This window comes from Ambystoma mexicanum, chromosome 6p (genome assembly GCF_040938575.1).
Source record: "Ambystoma mexicanum isolate Mex_15411 chromosome 6p, UKY_AmexF1_1, whole genome shotgun sequence".
NCBI classification, from domain to species: Eukaryota; Metazoa; Chordata; class Amphibia; order Caudata; family Ambystomatidae; genus Ambystoma; species Ambystoma mexicanum.
The window spans coordinates 1,462,341,492-1,462,366,270 of record NC_090935.1 but is presented as its reverse complement, the minus strand read 5'-3'; the positions used below and the strand labels follow the sequence as shown (position 1 = coordinate 1,462,366,270).

The window sequence follows — 24,779 nt, the reverse complement described above, 5'->3', positions numbered from 1 at the left end:
GAGATTCCAAAGCATTCCTCACAGGTAATATAGGTGGATGGAACTCCCTTAATGAAAAATGTTTTTAAGAACAGTCTGGCCGAATTGAGCATCGGCCCTGGAGCACAGGTCCAAGCAGCAATGCTTACAAAAAGTTGATGGGGAATCCCACGTAGCTGCCTTGGCAATGGTTTCCCAGTGCATGAATGCCCTTCGGACGTTGAAGGCCCTGAATGGTATACGCTTCTGAAATACAGGAGGCAATCCATCAGGAGATAGTAGCCTTTGAAGCAGGTTTCCCTTTCGGGTCTCGGGAAGCAACAGAGATGAGAGGAGCCCCCGAGTTCAGTTGTTCTGCAACTTCAGAGCTCGTCTGACATCTAAATTGTGTAATATTCTTGGCATCTGAGGCCGGGTTCGGAAAAAAGACGGATAATTAGATCGATTGATTCAAATGAAAATCAGTCACTACTTTAGAAAGGAAAGAAGGATGAGTGCGGAGCACAACCTTATCCTTACGGAAGGTAAGGAACGGGTGTTCCACGGACAAGACCTGAAGCTCGCTTACTCGCCTTGCCGAAGTCAATGCAATCAAAAAGGCAACCTTCCAAGAAAGGTAATTGGATCTGTCGTAGACATGGGCTCAAATGGTTTATGGCATGAGGAGGTCAGGACCACATTTAAATCCCACTTTGGATGAGGATTGCGTACAGGTGGAAAAAGATAATAAACCTGCGAAATGCCTTTTAAAATGACTGGGTTTGTCAAAGAAAAGGAACAGGTGTCAAGTGGACAGGCAGGAGGCAATCGCCGACAAGTCCTGCAAGACAAGACATGAATACCTGAAGCAGCCAGATGAGAAATGAACGGAAGGACAGTGTCACTCGTAGCATGTCTGGGGTTTAGTTGCTTAGCTAAACACCAGTGACAAAAACGGAGCCACTTGCTCCTATACGGAGACCTTGTAGAAGGCTTCCTGGCCACTTGGATAATCCACATATTGTCCTCAGACAGGTTAAACTGCGCTAGTGTTTTGAATTCAGGCACCAGGCCGCCAAGCTGAACGATTGTGGGGAGGGGTGCCACATCTGCTCATCGCAATGGTGAAGCAGCCGGAGGACAAGGGCTGCGCAGGAGCCAATCGTCCCAAGTACCGATATACATGAACACCCTGTAGCCGAAGTAAAGCTGCGATGAACGACATCTTCGTAAAGACACGCAACGCCAAGCTGCGACCAAACGGGAGCACATAGAACTGGAAGTGTTCCCATCCCAGGGAGAACCACAGATACTTTCGATGCGGTCTCCATATCAGGAGGTGCATATACGCGTCCTGAAGGTCTACTACACCGAGCCAGTCACCCTTACAAAGAGAGGACTTTATTTGACAGGGTGTGATCATCTTGAATTTCTCTTGGGGAAGAGAAAGGTTGAACTGGGAAAGGTCGAGGTTGGTGTGCAGGCCAGCCTGGTTGGGTTTGGGCACTGAACAGTCAAGAGTAAACCCTCTTCTTGCTCCGCGAGGGGAACAGGTCACTGCCCTGAGGTCTAGAAGCTTCTGAACCTCGGCTTTGAGGGAGGGTGTCGGAAAGGACAGTTGAAGGGTGAGGTAGGGGCAAGCAAAAGCCCGCCCAAGCGATGGACAAATCCCACCGATCTTCGGTGATGGTCTGCCACGCCTCCAGATGAGACGAGATTCGTCCTCCCACCGGAGTCTCGTGCGACCGACAAAAAATATTTTGCAGATTTGTCGGCAGGGAGACTACCTGCTCCTGGAGAGGAGGCTGATGGCAGAGAGAAAAACCACCCAACCACGTTGTTTTCGATGGGTGCCCCCAACCGGGAGGTTCAGTTCTGCGCACCCGGCAGTCCTGAAACCCTCTGAAGCCAGAGAAGGATCGAGAACGAGACCCTGCCCTCTGTGTAGAAGGGGCCTTAGCTGGGACCTTTGCCAGGACTGACAAAGATTTGGCGGTTTGGGTGCTCGCCTTTTCGTCATCTCTAGAGGAATGGAACAATTACTTGCCATCGAAGGGAAGGTCCAGAACTTTATCTTGCACCTCATTCGAAAACGTTTGTCGCATAGAGCCACGCTTGGCAGGAGGGGTCAATTCCCACCATCATGCCTCGAGCCGAGGTATCCACATGGTGTGCCGCAACTTCCAGGAAATCTTGTGCCAACACCCTGGCGTCCGACAAATCGGCCTGGAAGTCATCTACCCTATCCGTAGGAATGCACTCTTGGAAATCAACCAACTCCTTCCACAGCTTCATATTAGCTGCCGCCAGGATAGGATCAGCTCTGTATTTGCTTGGCAAAGTTGCAGTGCTGAGTTCTACAAAGATTTTCTTGCCCAAGGAGTCCAGAATGTTGTCTTCCTTGGAGAGAATCTGAGCCGCAGAGGTCGCAGAGACCGGCTTGAAGCCTGGCCGCAGCTACCCCAGGTGAGGAAGGGAGCGGACAAGACGCCAAGGCTATTTCCTCAGAGGTGTGAAACCTGTACCGGGCGTCGATTCTCTTATTGATATGCAGTCTGGTGTAGGGCTTATCCCAGACCTTACGGGCCTCAGCCAAAACGTCCTTCTGGAGGAATAGGCCGGTACGCTTGTGGTGACAAGGTAAGCGCTCCCGAAAGCACCCCTTCCTGTGGAGCAGGGGGCTCAGGTACTGGAATGTCGAGGAGGGTCATCATATCCAGAACCCGGTCATGGAATGCTCTGACAGAGCGGGGCTGCTCATCGCTATCTGGTCGAGGGTCATCCAGCGAATCAGGAGCAGATGGCGCGGCCGCCACAAGTTTTAAAGTGCTATCCTGCTCTACCGGTGTCTTCTCTATGGGAGACAGCAGGGGTAGGGGAGGAAGCGCTGGAGGCAGACAGATAGGAAGAGGTGGTACCACCGCAGGAGTCGCCGAAGCGGAAGGCGGAGCCTGAGGGTCGGGGTAGATTTCCTTGAAAACACCCTTAAAGTACTCTTTCATAGGGTCAGAATGCATGAGCCTCTTAAATTTCCTCAATACATTCTCTGATGAACATTTAGGCGCTGGGGTAGACAAAGGCCTCTCATATGGGGCATACCCCCACGCACGAAATGAGGATGTTGCCAAGAAGACCCACCACCAATTGGGTCCGTATAGACTAGCAGGGCAGAAGTAGGCAGAAGCAAGACAGTATGTGGCAGCGGCATCCGAGCAAGCCAGTCTTAAGGGCGGAACTGATTTTGACATTCCACCAGATGTGAAAAAGGCTGCTCAGCCCCAAAATTAAGATTCCCAGCACCTGCCGTCAAGAACGTAGGTATAAGGGAAGAATCCAAAATGGCCACCGTGGACCATGAGGGTTGGGCCGCCGTTTTGACGATGCCTGAAGCGTACTGCGTCACATGCGTAGATGAGGCAATCGTCTCCTCAGGCTGGTCAGGGGACTTTAGTAACATCTTAGCCTTGAGAGGCGAACCTCGGAACGTGTTCCGGTCTTGGCCGGTCCGTCGTGGGAACCCTTGGGGAAAACTCTGGTGCACCCATTAGGCCTGCGAGGCACCTCAGGAGAAATCCTGGTGGTAGAGCTGCTTGAGCCCCTCCCGGACCAAGAAGACCCCGGGAAGGAATACCCGGCCGGGCTGCCCTAAAAAGTAAGTAATTTACCGGGCGTCTCTTTTCGTTGATGAATAGCTGAAGATGAGGTGGAACACGGTGAAAGACGTCCTCCCACAGAAGACAACGTTGGAGTGCCCCAATGGAAAGGGAATCGCAGTAGAAGCATGAATCACAGCAATGGTCCAGCCAGAGAGACTCCAAGCAGAGAGCATGAGGATCCGCCCTAGGGAAGCAACGTTCTCATGAAAAACAGGACACAAATCCCAGACGCTCCGGCATAGACGAGGACTAAGCGACCGCAGAACCGGAACAGGAGAAAAGGACAATCGTAACATGAAAACATTCTTCCCGGTGATACAAGTGCGTCCAGCCCCAACCGCGCAGAGAAAAGGACTGAAGGGCGATGTGCTGGTGAGAGCTTAGGAGGGCGGGGTTACGGCCGCGTGTAAAAAGAGAAGGACAACATTTTTTCAATTTTGATGCTTTATATCAAAAGTGCTCCGGTCCCGTCCCGAAGGACGGAATGTCCCACAAGTATGGAGGAAAGGGTACGGGACGTAGGAGTACTTCAATTTATTAGTTATGCCTATGGAAGTTGCCCCAATTGTCAGTAACCAAGGCATTGGTGAGGGACCCAATGATCTCAAAATCTTGTGCAGCTTCCCCGATGGTCAAAATACATATAATTATCTTTTCAAGAGCTTGGCCTCAGGCATTTGTTCAGTGGTGAGCTACTGGCAGGTAACGCCACCAGGGGGAGTTGAGGAGTGAGAGCAAATTGCGGAAGCAAAGTGGGCAATTCTACCACTGCAATCTTGCTCCAAAAAACTGACAAGTCAGGTTATATCCAATGGTTTGTCACCCCAAAAAAAAGGGCAGTCATTATGGCTTTTAGAGCAAATCTTCTGTTCGCTGGGGAGATGGCATTTTCTTCATTAGTGAATTGAACTGAGAAGAGGAGCAGCCCTTGTGAACGTGACAGGGATGATTTGCTGCATTTGCTATTTTTTTGTCCTACTTTAGTAAAAATTAAGGAAAGATCTCCTAATTCCGATACTAAAAGCGTGCAGGTTTAGACATGCTCACACAGCATTAAGGTTTTTACTATCAGTGCCGGACCCACTGACAGCTAATCATGTATATTTATAGAGTTGTCTCCGTGTCACATTTTATTTTTGTGGATCTCAGGATTTATATTGTATTTTAAATTGTTGTACAGTATTGTCAAGTGTGCTCTTTGATGGGAATTTATATTTCCAAATAAAGATTTTCTCTTTCTTTCGTACCAGATGCTATACCTCTAGCATTCATTGTATACAGATTGACCCTTTGCCTTCACAGTACAAGTCCTCAACATGAAGGACTTGCATAATTCCGACGGGGAGATCTGTGATGCAAAGAATAATACAACCCTGCAGTACTTGTCAGTAATAGGCATAGACAAAGGAACGCAAAACAAATATAAAATGACCTGGTTTACTAGATTGTCCATAATACTAAAATGTGCAGCATTCGCAAATACCACATGTTTTAATGTTCCACAAAGTTAAGGGCGGAGAAACCCATCATTTAAGAAGAAAAAAATAAATAGATCTGCCTGTTTTTGTGAGGACTACAATTCCTCCACACATCCATTACTGCATGCAGCATTACCCATCCAGCAATACCACACTATCAGGACAACCAATGGCAAAGCCAGCAGATCTGGGTTTTTGTAAATTAAGATATGTTTTCTTAAAGCATGTATAGGGCAAAAAGGCTTACCATACATTTGCAATTCTTGTTTTTCCCCAATGCTTATTGTAGATTTGCGCTTAAAGGGAATTCCCATTGCTTACACTTTACATTATTGAACTCTGTTTGCTCAGCAGGCATACCTCAGTTTTACCTTCTCTGACCAGCACCAATCCAGCATGCCCTAGAAATCAACCAATTCTCCTTTGCATATCCATGAATACCTGCTGCAATTTGATCGCACCGCTTTTTTTTTTAAACCTTTATTTATTATTGCTTGACAAGGCAACAGGGACAATCAGATCAATACATAAAGTAATAAAGGTTCGTACATTTGCAAGTTTCATGTGTACATCGCATACAGTAGGTCATTGGGCACAACATCAGTTTGGAGGGTCTGACCAGGTTCATACTACTACAGGCGAATCAGAGAGACATGTTGGAGTTGACTCGTCTGCCTCTTCTCCTCTGGGGTCGGCTAGAGTCTGTCAATATGACCGAAATGGAGGCCATGTATCTCAGTGTCTGCAATTAGATGGCTGCATAGATATCCAGCACTCCTCTGTGTCTGCCGCCCAGGTGACAGCATAAAGCCACTGATCAATAGTGGCTATAGCAGGCCGAAGCCCTAACAATAGTATACATCGCATTGCTAACAGCATACAAAGACTAGCTAGCCTGCGGTTGGCCCCTTGAATTGATATGAACTCGTGGAACAGGCAATTCAAGGGAGACGGCTCGACATTTCGCTCAAGTATCACTGATATGTCCGTGCAAACTTTAACCCAATATTCAGACAGTTTAGGGCAAGCTCAGACCATGTGAAGGTACCCTGCATTTTCACCATGGCATCTGGGGCAGAGAGGGGAATGATCCCAAGACATAATGTGCAATCTAGAAGGTGTATGGTGATACCTGTGCAATACCGTAAAATGAATCAGACAGAACTTGGCATTCAGGGACACTGCGCACACGCAACGTCGGATAGCATCCCACCTCTTCACAGTCATCTCAGTTCCGAGGTCCCTACTCGGAGTCTCGCAGAGTTTAGTTAGGGGCTTATTACATCCTTCCTGAAGTATTTGGTACAGTCTAGATGCCATGCCCGAAGGACCAGCCGCACCCAACACGATTGCCAATAGTGGATTGTCCGGGGGCTGTGAGGGGAATTCTGGCCACCGCTCAACTGCACACCTCAAACCGGCGTATTGCAGCCAACCAGATGGGAGCCCTCCCAGTCCCCCACAAAGGTCCGACCAACCAACCAGTGTGCCCCGCTCGTAGAACGTGCCTCAAGGTAGACCAACACCAAACCAATACACTAAGAAAGAGGAGAGACGAAGAGACGAAGAGAGGAGAGAGGAGAGAGGAGAGAATCTACCCCTATGTAGAAGAAGGATTATATTAACTGCCGATCTATGCAAAATTACTTTTAGCGTCGATTCAACTCTATTCATGTGTTTTAAGCAGAGTTTACCACTTCAGCCTAACCGCCCGAGAATGCCATAAGAAGCTATTGAACTCACATCGGAGTCTAGTAAAACAGTACTGCGCCAGACCACAATGGGATATTTAGAAAACGATCGAGCAGTTGGGGCAGCACCACCATCTTGAGCAGAGACTTTGCAAGCGAGAGCGACGGGCAGCTTTGCCCAAGTGAGCCGCTTGAGACCGAGTTGTTGCAGATAATTCCCATAGTTGCACTCCTACAAGGAGTCCTGGCACCTCGTGACTGACTCCCAAGTACTTTATCTCCTCTGGTGCCCACAGGAAACCCATGAGGTCCTCATGGGACACAGTGGTTTTGGTTAGGGGAAAAAGCTCGGATTTGGCCCAGTTTATCCGAAGGCCTGATAAAGACCCAGAGTAGGCGACATCACGCATAAAAAAGGTACGGGATTATGCTCGGAATTCCTTATGTACAATAACACATCATCTGCATAGAGAGAAAAAATCTCTGGTGACACAGATAGCCATATCCCCCTATGCGAATATTTATGGTGCATCAAATCAGCAAAGTGTTCCATGACGATGCCAAAAATAAGTGGAGACAAAGAGCATCCTTGTCTGGTCCCTCTTCTAATATCAAACAGGGAGGTGGGGGATCATAAACTGGACTCTAGGGTGTTTATGATCTAATTTTCCGTTGCCCAAGACTAAATGTTCCCAAAAACACAACCTAGCGAATACCTTGCCCAAGCTGTCTAGCATAGCACAGTAGTTTGCCAGGTACTCCGTCCCCTCCCTTTTTATAGATTGGCAATATTCCAGCCAGGTGCCATGATTCAGGGACACTACAACTATCAGCACTTTTTTGGGGCCAGCCCTCTTTCCTGCCTTCTGTGAATTGATAGCAACTGCCACTGCCACATTTTCAATGTGGATTAAAAGCCCACTGTCATTCTGCTGGAGTAGCGCAGTAGCAGCTCTTGTTGTGTCCATCTCCCCTTCTCCACCATAAAAAGCTGAGCACTTTCCAAGCATGCCCCCGCAGTTATGCTGCACTGGTTATCTACATCCCCTTTACTTCTGCACCAGACATCAGTTTCCAGAAAGTAATGTAGTCCCTGGGGTCCAGAGCAAATACAAGGGACTCCCACTTGGATTTAAAATACATTTCTTTTTACAATTGACTTGTACTCAGACATTTTTAGCCGGAGTAGAGTTTAACAGATGGTCCCTTTGTCAAGACTCCTACCAACTCTTGCTTTGCAGATTCACACTCATGGTATACCATTAAACTGTGATCAGAACGTTATGTTTAATTTGACGATTAGTATGGGTGACAAAAAGGGAATATTTTTCTAACCACTTTACCCAAAATCTTCAAGGACCTCAATTCCGTTTACTCAATTTGAGGACACCTTCTCAATATGAGGGAGGAAAGCATCATTAAGATGCGGTCTAAAAATCACTGATCCAATTTTGCCCACTTAACACTCCTGCGACCATGCCCAGAGACTGTTGTGGCCTGATTTAGTACCTTTTTTCCTTGGCTCAAAACAGACTAGTTCAATAATTTTCAATCAGGTGCCAGCTGATACAAATATATAGTTGATTAATGTTGAGCCTCTTGGCCCTATGTAGGTCTTATTTGTAGGGTGATTGCTGTTAAACGGCCATTACAGGCTCTTAGCTCCATCTCATGCAATGTTCTAATTAAGTTGATTGCCAATCTATGAACTTTCCTAGGGCGCCAGAATATCAATGGTGGGGTATCCCATGCCTCATCCCGATCCTCCCAGGTCCCAAGTTCCAAGAGTGGTTCCAACTGCATGTTAAAATCCCCTGCAACGACTGTAAATCCACTTCTGGTATTGAATCCTCGCTTTAACAGGGCCAGTTCATGTATTTCTCAGATGACAAGCATGGAATTTGGCCTATTGTAAACATAAAAAATGTATATGCCTTGTCCTTTCTGGACTGTTATTACCAAATGTTGTAGAACTGCAGACTGTTATGCAATTTTCCACCCTCCAATTCAGGATTGAGTCAACCCAGATCAATAATCTACCACTGGAGCAGCCTCTAATACCTTTGAGGGCAGGGATTTGATATGTCTGTGCTCCACAAGTCACAAAATCCAAAGCCCATGTTTCCTGTAACAATACTAGCTGGAATTGCCCAATGAAGGTAATCCAGCTTGGTACAGACGTGTGTTCAAGGAGGCCAGCTATATTGCAGGAAAGCACAGTGTTTGGGACAATTGTGTCTTCTTAGTGATACATTTCCCTTGGTTGTCAGATTTGAGGTAGGTTGAACTCTTCACAGCCCTCTTTTTCCACCCAGGCCCTCCCTTATTACCCTCTGGCCTCTCACCTGCCAGCAAGTAGGCCTGAAGAATTATTGCTGTTTCCTGGGGTGGATACGTTTGACGGTCTATAGACAGAAGACATTACGTCAGGTAAGGGTTGGGTAAGAATATTTTAATACAGTCAGCCCGACCGCCATTCCCTCTTGTCCGTGTGCACTTAACAATATCTTCACAAATTATTGAACCACACCCCTTTATGCTCCTTATCCAATAAATATATTTGTTTCTCAGAGAGTTCTGATTTTCAAAGAAGCCCTGGGGCAACATTGGTACATTGTGCATCACCACAAAAGGTCAGTCCTCCCCTTGGCCTCCAGATTTTATAGGGTCAAGCTATCCCACAGAGCACCTGCCCAGTCATGTCGTAGAGATTGTGTTGTCTCTCCCATTTAATGTTCCACTGCAATTGGGATTTTATTTTTACTTCAATGATCGGCCTCAGGGGGTTTAACGGTTGCATTAATCTAGGAGTTGAAACTTCTTAAAAAATGTTTATGGTAAAAATAATGTAACCTTTAACTAATACAGCATAATACTTATAAAACCCTATAAAAAGATACATTTATAATACGTTACATTTCTATAGAATCTGCTCAACTAGACATTACACCAGCAGTGTTGACCCAGGATACTCTTCCAATCTGAAAGCTTTTATGAAGCTGGTAACAGCAATAACCCCGGAAGTTGCGTGACCCAACAAACAAGCAGACCAAACCTGTTCACCATCCCCCACTTCGAAGCATGGCAAGAATTATTTAGAGGCAATTCCACCTGAAATCCAGAACAGGACAAGAGATTATTACATGTTTAAGGGTTTCATACTCTACCTCATCCTTACGAAAGCGACGAGTTGCATCCAAATGGCTGAATCTAATAATTATTTGTTTGTTCAGGTACAAATTCCAACGAAAACGCCTTACACAGTATTTTTTACCTAATTCAAGTTGGGAGGGGTCCCGACAGAAAAGTTGGGGGTTGTCCGCGTAATGGGAAAAGTTCTAAAAAAAGCCAATCTTACAATGAGCTGGGCAGATTGCCAGAAACTGAGCCAACCTTCCTAATTGTCTTGTGATCACCCTGTAAGCGAGACACAGAGGAATAATTGGGAGTATTCTCAAATGAACAAATCCAGTCAAACTGAAGAGTTGAACGCTACAAGGATTGTCTATTAACGCAACGATTGAGCTACCAGCCTCCAACAAGCGAGCACTACAGTAATCAAACACCTTGTTCAACCACTTGCAGGTCTCTGATTCAAGGATTATTTTCAGATCCTCAAAAAGCGAACCAACTGTGGATTAACGATCTCCTGCACAAGAGACAAATCTTCCACTGTGCTCTCGTGGCAACGGAGATAATGCCCAACTCCTATCGGATTGCATGAATTGGGATAACAGTGGGCAAATGCAGGACTCTATGCCAAACCATAGCTTCCAGAGTTGGCAACACTTCCAATAATGATAGGGGATAATATATATCCATACCATACAGGATCTTGGGGACAATTTTCCCTTCATAATATTTTATGCATGGTTTCAGTGTATATTTCCTGTACCGCAAGTGAACCCACTGTAATTGGTTGACCAATGGCATAGTTCGCTTCCCAAGCCACTTTTAGCCTTGTCTGGACAGGTCTTGCCTGTAGAGAGAAACCCAGATAAATCAAGGACTCCACCTTGGCCACCAGTTCAGAACCAAAATGCCATCGAAAGGTTTTCTTCCGACCCCTTGAGCACTGCAGAATTTTGGTCTTTGAGGGATTATGTTCAAAAGCATGCTTGTGCATGTAAACTGCAAAAACATCCATAAACCTCGGGAGTACAATCGATAAGAAAAGTATCCACGTAGGACAACCAAAAAAGCTTTAACTGGAGAACACTCAGGGTAATAAATACGGATGATTTTAGATGGTCACCTATGTCAGATAGATGAGATTGAACAGGCAGGGCGCCAAGACGCAACCCTGCCTGACACCACAAAACGTGGAGACCTTATGCGAAAGGGCACCAGAATAGTTCAACCGCACTTAAATAGAGAAGTGTGAATACAAACCAATTGACCTAAATAAGCCCCTGGGGACGCCCCACTGATACAGTTTGGACCATACATTGTGATTCCCCGCGTAAAATGCCGCTGTTAAAAATCGATGGAAGCAATGAAGATTTGATCGTACTTCTCCCCCTCCAATGGCAATTGCTTAACACTTTTCACTATCAGACCATTTAATGAGGTTCCTAGATTGGCACGGAATCCAGTTTGCCAATTCTCCAATATGCCCACCTCTAGGCCCAAGGCCTCCCAATTGGGACCGCAAGATTGAGACAATAATCCTTGTGGCCACATCCACAAGGGCAATTGGTCTGTAATTTAGGGGAGAAGTTCTTGCGCCCTTATGTATAGGAACGATATGTGCCTTGGACCATGAAATAGGAAACCAATTTGTGCTCACCACAAGCTCAAGCAGGATGTTGGGGGCTATAACCCATGCTTCAGGATCATTTTTAATCAGATAATTTATTTTGGACTGGTCGCACGGGATGGACTGATCCTCCTCATCACCTCCAGTATGCTACTATATTCAAAAGAGGACAAGTTCATCCTATCAGTTGGGCTACACTCCAACGGTGAGTGCATCAAATCCGCAGTAGGCCGTGCGTACAGGGTTGAAAAGTGCTGAACACACTACTTTTCGGCTTCAGTATTGATTTGCTTCCCCGATCAGTATTATTAAAGTCGCCAAAATAGCTGAGCATTCTTATTTCTTAAGACTGTGAATACTGCCTCAGCATCATCCAGACTTCTTCCCACTGCCATTTCTAGACCAATTCCTATAAACTTGGCGTGAACGTCTAATCAATTTCCTTTTTGCTTCATGTTGGATGTCAGCCCGTTGATTTAAAGACCTAACCTGCTTCCCTAGATTACGCTTCTTTGCCACAGTTTTTGCATTTTTGTCAGATTTAGCGTAACTGGGCGTTGATTACACTGTATTAGATAGTTCACAGTGGCCTCGAAGTTGCTGAAGTAAAATACAGAGTTTTTCCAATCCACAGAACAAAATTTAAGAATGTCCACCAAAGAAAGATTCACCCTAGCTTTTACGATACCCCGCTGGGTTAGTACACAACTCAGTCGGTGCCTGAAACATCTGGACCCTAGACTGCTTTACCCAGTTCAAAATTCGCCATTGATCATGGCATGATCACTGAATGGGGAAGGAAAGACACTCATCGAACAGCAGTTCTCAAACCAGCCACAACCCACAAAAATGTAGTCTGTGGTTGAATACACTTTTCCATTTGACCAGGTCAGTCTATATGAAATGTGTCCTTGTACAGATCCAATCAATCTATACATGCCCAACCCCCGCATGCATCTTAGCCATTGATGGCCTGTATGCTGTTTTGTTGACGAGGACAAAACATACCCAGTGATGTTCCATTGAGAATTATTATCAGTACAGTCGGAATTAAGATCGCCCACCAGAATGATCTGGTCACCAGCGTTTTGTTCACACCAAGCATTAATAAACCCTGTTGAGTGATCAAGTGTAGAGACTAGTCACAAGATTCTCATGCCAATACACATTTAAAATCAAAAGGGGAGAGATCACCTCTCCCAGCATTTTAACATGAAATCGCTTGAATACCAAAGGAAAGGTCCAACAGTACGTGGCTACTCTCCGATCTAATCAATGTTAGAAGACCACTATATGGGCGGCCGGTCAACCCGCATCTTCCTACTTAAGTAATTACAATTTATCCATCAAACACAGGTTGATTTAATAACCAGGTCTCCTGAAGGCAAACCACTATTTGTGACTTAAATTCTCGGCCCACAACTGGGCTAGTAAATAAGTGAATGGCCCTGTGTATTGCATGAAAAAATTGAGAAGGGACTCACTTTCACCGAGGTTTGACTCCTGATCTGCTGTTTAACCTCGCATCGCACTCAGTAGCCACTACCAGTCCCTAGATTCTTCAGAACTCTTCATTTTGCATTTTAGGGCCAGCATTTCCTCACTAATATATTAGTCAGTCACACCCCTTAGCTGCAGTGCCCACACACTTGCTCTCCACATATTTAGTTAAATCAAAGCCAAATACCCATAGCGAGTCACATTCTTGTAGGACAAAATCAAAGACTTTTAATTTTAAAATAGACCACCGATCTGTCCAGCCTATGTCTATCAGGGAAGTTCTGCAAAACAATGCCATTAGGGCAGCACTGAATATCCCCAGATCACAACATATATCTGAGATAAGACGTAACTTAAATTGGCTATTGGTTAAGCAAAGGATCGCCTTCAAAACCCTTTCACTTACCCATAAATGTCTCGGCAACCTAGCACCAAGATACCGGACCAAGAACTCTGCACGTAATACCTCAGACCGCCCAATGAGATCGGTGCAGGCACACTGCCTTAAAGTACCTTACTTCAAGTTACAAAAGGCAGGAGGGAGTAGTTTCCCCGTTCTTGCAGCCAAATTATAGAACACTCTACCCGTATCACTAAGAACCGAACATGCCTACCACCCATTCAGGAGGAACGCCAAAACTTGGCTCCTCGCCCGAGAATCCTAGATACCCATCTGTCCACAACCCTAACGGTCGCCTGCTCTACAAACTGCGTGACATAAGAAACGATACTCCTATAATGATGTAATCTTCCTGTACATTTTTATCTCAGTCAAAAGGTATAGCTTGTAAATTGTAAGTTATATACTCCTACCATTATGTAACTCGCTTCCCGTAAATGTATGCTCTGCAATTTGTGTAAACTTTCTGTACTATCTGTAACCTACTATGTAAGAAATGTGCCCAGATGCCTACAGGCTTGGAGCCCCATACAAATAAATAAACTAAACACCCTATTTACATCATGTGTAGATGAATCCACTAAACCTGGCACTTCCGCAAGTAAACGTAAAATGTTCGTACGATACAAGGTTTTGATTGATTTTGGTGTATAGTTTATTTGTATAGCACCTACACACAATGTGTTTCAAAGCGCTTCAAGGAGGGGAGGGAACATGGGAAAATTATACAGTGAACATTCTTACAGTCCTTGATACATTCAGAATGTGAAAAACAAAAATCAACTATCATAATCAGGGAGGCAGGAAGAAAGAGTGAAACAGACAGGCGGCTACATTACTATGCCTAACGGCAATTGAGGTAGTGCCGGAAGAATAACGAGAGGAGTGGGGGGAAGGGTAGGGGATTGGCGTGAGGGAGACGGAGAAGAACAGAACAAGAGACTATTTTACTAGATCTGACAACAATTCAGATAGTGCTGGAGGGGGGGAAGGGAGGGAGACAAACAAGCTGCTATCAGATGGATCTGTAGGGCATACATTAAAGTAGTAAGAGCCATTGAACAATGGAAGGGAGGGGACTGGGGGTGGGCAAGAGAGTGAGATAGACAAGCAGCTACACTATTATGCCAGATGGCAATTGAGGTAGTGCCGGAATATAACAAAAAGGTGGGTGCGGGAGTGGGGGGGGAATTGGAAAGAAGGAGAGGAGATGAACAGAACAAGCAACTACTTTACTAGGTCTGACAATTCAGATAGTACTGGAGGGGGAAGGGAAGGTGGGAAGAAAAGGTGGGGGGGGGGAGACAGACAAGCAGCTAACTAACAGTTCAGGTGCCATAGTTGAAAGACGTAAGTGCTAAGTGTGGGGGACACAGAGGAAGGGGGGGGATAGAGACAGTATCCCAGGGGTTTAGTACGGGAGGGACAATGACAGTAGGCATCATATGAGTCAGGGCCAACCAGGGCAGCAAACCCAGCAGTGCAGGAATGTGAGTTGAGAAGGGTGGGAAACCAAAAATCAAGTGATTTAGGAGACAAAATCCAGGCATCTGCAGCAGGTCAGAAGAAGGAGACAAGCTGAAGGTGAGTAAGACACACATGAATGCTGAAGAGAGAAACAGGGGCGTAAGGTGGATTGGGGGGGACATAACAGCACAGACATCATATGGGGGCGTCAGAAACAACCCAGGCATCAGAGGGGGAGGGGGGACTACACAAAACACACAGGGCAAAGGTGGAGGTGGGGGACATCAAGAACACGGGGCATCAGGAGGGGCAGCAAGAAACAACATGGGGCATCAGAGGAGTTAGGGATAGATTATCCAAAATCACACTTCAAATAGAATTCCAAACTTAGGCTCTAGGTCAAATGACTCTGCCCCTGGGCCTTTGCCCACACTGCACGTGCCACCCAACCTCCTCCGACTCATGGGCCAGTGCCCCACCCCAACACCCCCATTATTAGCATAATTTTTAAATACTCGTTGGGGATGCAATCCAGACATGTCTGCCCTGGGGTTTGGGTTTGTACCTACTGCTGATCAAAGGTTTGGCTGCTGTAGCTCTTGGGTTGTATTACACCGTTCAGTGCTCCAGATAAGATTTTGAGGTGGGAGTATTTTATGCATGATTTTTCAAATTAGAGCGTAAATGCAATTTCAAGAGAGTAAAAATTAATTTTCTCCTCTGCAAGAGAGTAAAACGTATCCAACATACACCCAATGCATACGTAAAATCAAACCCGTAGCCCAAAAGAGTTGTAGATCAAAGTTGTCTGGCTTGGCTTTAACCATTTTATTACACTTGTGGAAAATATTCTGCCATAAAATAACTTACAAGTACCTCGTACTTACACAGCTTAATTTTCAAAATTCTAGGAGCCTAGAAACTCTGTTAAAAACTACTATAGATTGAGACTGATGTATTGCCTGCAGAGGGAGTGTGAATAAGCAATTGTTGGCATATGATATACTTAGAGGAACTTGCACACATAATCTTAGCAAAAGTCACAAACTGCTAATCTACCTTTCCCGCTGTCTGCTGCAGGAAATTAATGTGGATCGCCAGACACTAGTTAGCAATATCACTTCTAATAACCAAAAGTGCATGCAAGCTGAATTGCATTATGGTAGGCATATTTATAGTTTTACTGGTTTGTTTGTGTACAAAGCCAAAAACCATAATTCTGGCAATTACAATTAGGAAGAAACGCAGGCAAGTGCATAAGTTGAAGACTGGTCCCAAAGCCCTACTTCAACACTAAAGTGTGTGAACCTGGACAAATACTTTTGTCACTGTGCCTTTTTAGCAAAAATAGAAATTGCTACTACAAGTGATTTATTTCCAACTAGTTACTACTAAAAAAGCCTGACTGGCCTCTGTTCGACCTGTAGCATTAATAGTAGTGACCATTTATATAATGCACATGACAAAGTTTATGTCTCTTGGCTTACTCCTTGCTGCTTGTTTAATATAACTTCACATTAACTGCTCGAGTATTAAAGACTTGTCTGTACCTTCCCCCATCTTCTACTTCCATCCTAGGAGAGCAGTCTTGATTGCCCGATAGGTTTCTTCCTAGATAGCCAAGAATCTGCATCTCGGACATAACACGCATCAAAGCAAATTCAGCCCATGGCCGCTAATCACATCAGCGGTGGAAGTGGAAAAAAGGAACTAGTGGTCCTCTGGTTGCATCCAAAAAGGAGGGAGTAGGATGGCGGGACAGATGGGGTGGGAGGCAGGGTGGAGTATGGGGACAGGGGACCAGGATCACAAACCTTGTCTGAATAGTGAAGCAGGGATTCTAATCCACTCTGCAAATTTCCAAGCGTTACTCAGTACAAATAGTTTGGATTTCAAGGCCTATAGTGATGATGTCTTAAAGAGTTTACTTCCAAACACACAATTTGCATAATAACACCACACGGCAACATGTAAATCCTTACATCAACATGTTAAGCCTGAATGGTAAACTAGAAGTCGCAAAAATCTAGTTAACCCCACTGTACTTTCAGTGATTTAATAAAAGAAGTTGTGTAATACACTCAGATATGGAGATTATTGCCCTCTACTGCCATCTAGTGGAGGAAAGTATGCTTTTTAATGAAAATAAATACAGCGTAAACGGTACGTGTGTATAAAGCCAAGATACGCACCTTATCTGTAGGGCTGACATCGTTGAAGGTAGTCACTCACTCAAAGCAGCTGAGGTCAGGCACCCCTAGATCATTACCAGAAATAATCATACTTTAAGGACCCGCCAAGGGTGTGTTCACCATATTACACTGTTCTCACCAGAGCCAGTTATCAGCATTTCCCCGTAACTATGTGAGGGCTCTCTAGTGACAGTTTTAGTAAGGGTCGTTTTTACTACCAGCTGAGACAGAAGATGTCACAAAAACTGTCGAGATGCCTGGGTGTTTAGATTTAAACGCAGAACTTTTGTTTTTCGTCATTGGCGCTTTCCATCTGGATGCCTTTGCTGAAATACGAGGTGAAGCACATTTTGGCACTCTTGGAAAGCATAAATCATTCCCAGAGTTGCGGTTTCTTGGGCCAAAGTAATAGCCCCTTCTCCCCATGTTGGTGCTTGAGGCAAAGGAGGTTTTTTATAACCCTGGTAGGAAACAACACCACTCATGAGGACCAGCATCCCCTTTCATGCAAAAAACTCCCCACCTTTAACTGAACGGAGTCATCTGCACAAATAATGACACTTTCCGAGTAAGAATTCAACACAGCCCCCGACTCGCACGGGGCCGCTGGAGCCCCTGTTGTTGGGGGCTCTGCTGTCTGAGAGCCAACCCTTGGGTCATGTATAATGCCTAGATCATTCCTCTTCGAAGTATGACCTACTTGCAAATTAACTCTGTCCTTTTTATTAACCAAGTCCCGGGAAAACAAAAATTCTTTTGCTGGGGCATACAATTTTAGATCATCGAAGAGGAGCGACTACAGAATCACCGAGTTTGCGTTGGTTTCCGATTTAAGATTTTCGAATAATAACACCAGAATATATTTCCACCAGTGATTGTTCCCAAGGCAATGCACCCTCCTTACACATTAAAAAGGAACATGCATTTTCCTTGGAGGGAGGAAAGGAGGCACTGATCCTATTGAAGAAAGTGATTAATCAAAGTCCAGGAGATACCGCTGATCTATATCAGGCAACGTATCTATGAAACTTTGCTCTTCCGTATCGTGGGTGTTCACAAAAAGAGGGTTCCATGAGTTTGTGTAACTGGAGCCAAATTTACGGGTAGAGTGGCTAATCCAACGTCTTCCCCATCCGTTTACCCTTCGGCAAAATAGAGGCAAAATAGAGGAAGTAATCAGTTAAGTGGTGGGTTTGATCTGAAAGGGATTCACTGCTGTATCTGGGGGCGCAAATAATTCTATACTCCTACTTTCTCCCGTTTTCGTCATAAATAAAATTGCCAAATAGCACAACCTCAGGTGAATGCAGCAGGGGTAAGTTTATCGCTGCCAACATCTCATCATCCGAAATGGGAGCAAGGCTAGAATTGAGAGAAATGATAGTCCTTCCACTCCGTAGGTCATACATAGGACATGGTTTACTGTCGAAGTTCTAGTCAATTGTGACTGAGGGGGAGTTACACAATAATACAATAGCGTGTTAAATGGAGGACACTCCCCAGTTGCCCTGAGCAGACTGCACAAGCTACTCCGCTCCAGCAGACTCCTCGGAAATGTTCACTAGTTTGTCTGGGCATATATTTCATGAGGAGATCAAGCTTCTTTCTGGCTTCTCGCTGCCCAATGCTCGGCTCAAGGGGTGGGAGCAGTGCTGGCGGCAAAGACAAGGCAAACGGCTGCACACAGGTCCTCGACAGCAAACTGTGTGCTTATCCATATGCCCACACCCCACCAAACACTTCTGCTGCGCTTTGCGGTCTTTTTCAATTTGAATGTTTGAGCAGGCGAGGACCAAAGCCACGCTCCTAAAAACACACAAGGAAGGGTAGCAGCATTCACGTCCACATTCATGCACCGCCAAACACTTCTGCAGCACAACTGCATCCTTGTTACCCTGCCCGTTTGGCTTACTTGCCCACTTGGGGACAGCAGCAGTGTGTAGGGCTTCAGTCCGATTGACATGACCCTGAACGGGGAAGTGTCTTACTTCAGTGAACAAGCCCTTTACAGTACTTTCCCTTGGTGGAGGTTCATAAGGATCCATTCTGGTTCTGCAGTCGATCTTCCTTCCCAGGTGATTAATACCAGTCAAGGATCTAACCTCTTTCGCCATCTCTTGAAGTAGGGCTACAATCTGTCCCAATTTTGGGTCTTCCATGGGGTCCCGTAATCCATCCACATACGAGTGGGGAGCACTACATAGCTGCACCTTTTGAGGGCAGGGGTCAGAATGACTTACTCTTCAACAATCTGCTTAAGTTTTTGGTTGATGCATTTAAGGTTCCTATCTCTCTTTAGTCTACGCTTTTTAAGGGCTGTGCTACGGGTGGGCCGGCATACTTTTCTTCACTTGCTCTGCTTAGTCCGACCCTCAACATGCTGGGTACTCTGTTGGCTCAGAGCTGGGAACCTGTTAAACAGCAAGACACTGGGGTCAATTACAATAATATTTTCTTTTGTTTTACCATCTACCTGCCCCGTATTCAAAACATTTTTATCTGCCTCAATAACTACTTCTGTTGGGGGTGAGGTCAGTCGTATTGATTATGGTGGGCACCACATGTGTGTCCTGATGGGCATACACTCCAATAACAATCACACAGTACCTCTCCCACAGAGCACCGCGTAGCCCCCACCACATTGGCCAGTAATACAAAATTCCTCCCCCTTCTTGCCTGTCACTTTTCCCAACTTCAAATGCTTTGAGTGGGTCTGCATTTAATTCTACAGCTCTATTTCCACAAGGGACCCTGTTTGCGGTACTTCCCAGATAGTGTATGTATACCGGCAGGTCATATAACCCAATTTCTACATCGCCCCCCACTATGGCACAATTAGAGACGCAGTATTAACTAATTCAATGCTCCCCAGACCTCTCATCGCACCTCCTCCCACTGGTGTCAAAATAGTCAATATCTTGGATTAGATCCTTGATTTCAGTGATCAAGGTATTCACATCCTTTATAGGAATTCACATTTTGGATATCTTTTTCTGCCGGTCCTATGGCAAGACAGGAGATGTCCCTTTCCTTTTAATCATGTCAAAAGGGATCTAGGTATACTAATTTATACAATAAAGTGCAAATCAATACAGGTTTGTGCAAAGTTACGCACAATTACGCAGAATTGTGCAAATGTGAACAATTAGTAAAACGTTCATCTATAATAAAAAACCCAGTTAACCATAAAAAACTAGGCTCAGAACAGAGGTAATCTAAAAGTCACTAGCGTAAAATAAGGCGAAAAGTTTATTAAAATATGTCAAAATGGCAGAACGGGCTGTCTGGGCACGCCTGAATGGATAATTTAAATGTCAATTTTGTGGGGCTACAATGTTGCATACAAACTATGATAACATGTGACCATGCAAACAGCAGCGTGCAGTATTACAAATCCACATTTTCCATTCGGGAGAGGTTAGCCCAGTCCTGGTTTTCACTTTGCATTCTGTGGCTTGAAGTCCTGGATTTTCACATTATAAATTCGGGCTACGAGTCCAAAAATTAAATGTTGAAATCAGGACTGGACTAGCTTTTTCTGAATGGACCGGATAATGTTGACATGCATGTGAATCCAGATAAAACTGGATAAGTTTATGAAGAGGTCTTATTGCTCTATCTCCACATATGCCTCATTCACATGCTGCCAAACTGTGCACTTGCGTGTGCACAGACCTGCATTTCTCACACACTGCTCCTTTTATCCTCTAACTCCCAGCTTGCGCCTCAGACCCAAGCGCCCCTGGAAACAGGGAGCACAGTCGCAGAATACATGGGAGCAGAGAGGGCAGCTGCCCCCGTTATCTTTGAACAATGGAGGCAGGAGTGTCATTTTGCCCTCATGGAGATGTTGCCAGTATTTGCATGAGACAACCAAAAATGAAAGCGGAACAAACATCTGCATTGAACGCAGTGCTCATAGGTCACTGGGTGTGTCCGTTTTTCAGGCTCCTCTCCTGCTGGGATCAGGCTTGGTGAATTGTTGGCATGCATCTTGCAAAATTAGCAAGTGCTGCGAACTTCAAAGCAGGAAGGCCACCCGATCAATCATGAAGCTAGCCTTGATTAGAGGTGATGAAGGTGAGGCAGAAGCTGCTTGGTGGGTGCAGAAGTAGTAATGAGTTGGGGGGCAGAAGTGTGTGTGGGTGGGGAGCACGGGGGGGGTGTAAGCGCCATAAATCAGAATGCTGCAAAGACAACTCAGCAGTTTAGGAGACTGCTGTTGAGAGGTTATAAAAAAGTTCCAGTCCTTGCCGTAAATCCTACAGCTATTGTCCAATTTCTGCTGCAAAATGTGCTTCGACCTGGAATTGGGTACAGCTTCCTCACTATGCCCTGTGCCAGAATTACTGACTTGTAGTTTGCACCCATGACTGGGCAGAAAATTGAACATTTTGTTCCCCCTTTTAAGAGCAATAATTGTAACCAATTAATTTAACCAAAACTTTGGGTGTACTGAAACTGCAACTATGTGACAAATGGACTTCCATCCTGCAGGAGTACAACGAGTTGAGGCTAAAGTGCTTACTCAGCCCTGACACTTCTACAAACCAAGAGTGAACCCAATCATAAAAAGGTAAAAAAGCCACAGTTAAGAGATACACGTCCTTCGCCTTTTGTAGTAACATGGCCGGGTGAAAGCTATACTCTGAAAAAGCGTGTGAATGACACAGGGGGAAAAAGGCAATAGAAACCAACATTTTCTTCAAAAAGGATATGTTCTTGGGTGCAAAAGGGATTAAAGTGACCTAGCCAGTTGCTAGGGTGCAGAAATGCATCAAGGTGACAGTTATATGGTAATACTATCTTTGCTTTGGAGGTTCGGCAACGGTAAACCAGGCTTCTTAGAGATGGGCTGGCAGTTGGATTAGAGTTCAAATACGGCAGTCATGTTTGTCCAGGTGGCAAGCAGATGTCAAGTCGGGGGTCGAACTGAAAGTTGCTGCCGTTCAAAGCTATGCAGATCACCAGGTTCAGTTGGACGGTCAAGGTTCGACAGCAGATGAGCTGAGGTCAAGATGTGGAAGATGAGTGTTTGATGCTGTGCTCAAAAGTCACGGTTTTAGAAAAACACCAGACCGTCGACGGGACCGGCAAAGAAAAGGCTGGTGGTTCGAATGGTGCAGCCATGCTTCTTTGTTAGGGTCAAGGAAATGATGGGCTTCAGATGGTGTGGTGCAGCCGCAAACAGATTCCAAACGAGGGACACTATTTGAAAGATCAGCAATTGCCAAATGCAGCTCCTGGATGTTCGAAACGGATTGAACATGTGTGTATCTCGGTTTGCAGTGTTTGAATGAGGAAGTTGCAAGAATCATGGCTGTCTTGGTTCTCTGGTTTAGTGAGTCGCACTCCAGAGTCTCAGGTGCAAGAATAGACCTTGTTCTGGGGCTCCGAAACACAGGGGAGGCTGGCACACACCAGCAGGAATCTTTCAGCATGGTGCCTGGGTACCACTGTGGCTGGCAGAGAGGCAGGTTTTGCACCAGTAGCAGGTCACCGCCAATGTGCCCTGCGGATGGTTAGGGAGCAGAGCTTAGCTCTTCTTTGGACTACCTGTCCCCACCTCAAAAATGGAGGACTTAGTCAAGGACTACTCTCCCAACAGAGCAAACAAATTCAACTAGGCTGAAGTCCAGAGATTAATCAAAGAAGGTGCAGGAGACCCATTCTTTTAAAAGCTAAAGCCCACAGGTGATTTGACTAATGCAAGCCTGCTTTAGGCATCTAATATCTGTACTTGGAACAAGCGGGCTTAGCCATCTGACATCATACTCAATGTACGTTGTCTCAAAAGAAGTGTAAGATACAGGAAGGGAGAAATAGAAAGAAAACAAGATGGTGGAATCTTCCTCAAGCGAGTCTGTCCCTTTCCCTTGTCAATAGCACCAAAAGTCCTTTTGGTATGCAACGCCCTGGTGAGAGCCTAGTGCATTTGGGATGGGTGTGCCCTTTGATTCCAGTTTCCCAAGCCGGCTCCTGCTGGGAGGCTGGCTCACTGGAGAGAGTGGTTACCTGACCTCACAAAGGATCAATAGGGGAGGCATAGTCACCCAGCCATCCAGTCTTCTGCCCTGTCAATTAGCAGGTTGAGGCTGTTTGACCAGAATCCACAAACATTCCACAGCTGAGCTGGGATCACAGTGCTGACACATTAACATCAGATTTATGTGGCTTGGATAATAATGAAAGAGACTATGCCACTATAACTTAAACTCAGGCATGGCATATAAAGTGTACAACTGCCACCAGCATAGTAACTCTCATAGTTCAGGAGTGCATGTCTTAAATGCATCACCTGCAGGGGCGCAGAGTATGCAGGTTCTCCAGAGCCATTTATCCCTACCCACCACACCACCCTGGAGAAAGGTGAAAGTCCCTATACACTACATTGGGACACAAGTCTACACCCTTGATCACCCGCACTGCAAAGACTTGTCCAACTGTCACTGTAGCTGTCAAGAGGGCACCTGTTGCCCCCGAACCTCCTTTGTGCCACTAAAGAGCAGGTACTGATCCAGCAGGGTACAGGTGTACACTACGTGTTTGGCACTGAGCTTAGTAAAAAGGGAGGACCTGGTGGGCAGGCCACCCTTTCTGATATATAATTACCTGCACCATTGTATTATATAATGAAAACATTAATAAAGCAAGGACTTCCACACGCTTGCCAGATGTCAACTCCTCACATACTAAAATCGGAATTATGCCACAACGAGATCGTTGCCACCCCCATCATGAAACTTCAGGAAAACAATTAAGACTAAGCCACTGCCACTCGCTTCTAAAGGCACACCCCTTTCCCGACACTTTGAGTAGCACTACCCTCCATGCTCAGTCAATGTTTTCATGCCGCCTTAAGTACAGTCGATCCCTGCATGTGATGATTGCATTGGTATACTCGTTTGCGAAAAGTGTCCCTGCATTTCACTCTCCGGGCGTCGCTTGAGGAAAACGTAAGATCGGGAAGCACCGGCAATCCCAACGCCTCACTGACAGGGCGAGGGCAGTTAGGGGAGGCACCTGTGAGATGAGGACAGTGACAGCGTGAGTTAGTGCCTGTCAACAAAGACCATATAGCCGCCCTCTCCTCATAGAAGCGCTCACCGGTGTAGAAGCGCCACACAGCTCACTGCCCCCATCCTGTGGCAGGTTCTCCTTCTGCTCCTCCATTGCCCGGGATCATCAGAGGAACCACCGACACCAATCACCTCCTTTGATAACAATTCCAGACTCGCGCGCGAAACGTCAAACGTCACTTCCGCTCGTATGTCAAACGCCAGCTGGTAGAGCCATGGAAACAAAGAATAGACGCCACGCATCATATGTTCGTTCGTAGGAGCTCCGAATAGCTGTACGCAGAGAACGGCCATTTTCAAATGGACAATATTGTCTTTTACTTCATTACCAGCACCAAGTTCTCATAACATAAATATTCTAACGGTACCCCCAAGTGTTGTAACTGATATCTTTAGCTGCCCCAACATAATTGTAGACTCGATGTTATGTTCGTATAAGTCATACTTTCAAAAATAAAATGGAATCAATGAGTTGGTCTTTTTTTCAAGCAGAGTTAGGTTGAATAGAATTCTCAATTATTGTGAATCTCAATGTCTCAAACACTGTTGGCAGCTGAAGTTCTACTTCAAAAGAAACACATGGAAATCTGATCTGTGAT

General features: G+C 45.6%; 1 protein-coding gene across 3 annotated transcripts in view; it reads right to left on the bottom strand.

The window, feature by feature from the left end:
- ERI1 (exoribonuclease 1) overlaps positions 1–24,397 on the bottom strand; it is a 190,772-nt gene extending 166,375 nt beyond the window's left edge. For 2 of the 3 annotated variants that reach the window (XM_069626266.1, XM_069626268.1), the window contains exon 1: positions 24,209–24,365. In XM_069626266.1, the coding sequence (XP_069482367.1) occupies positions 24,209–24,274 (66 nt within the window). In that variant the 5' untranslated portion in view covers positions 24,275–24,365. Of the gene's footprint in view, positions 1–24,208 lie in introns of all 3 variants that reach the window. The other variant, XM_069626267.1, reaches the window with a different exon arrangement.
- Between the last annotated feature and the right edge of the window lie 382 nt (positions 24,398–24,779).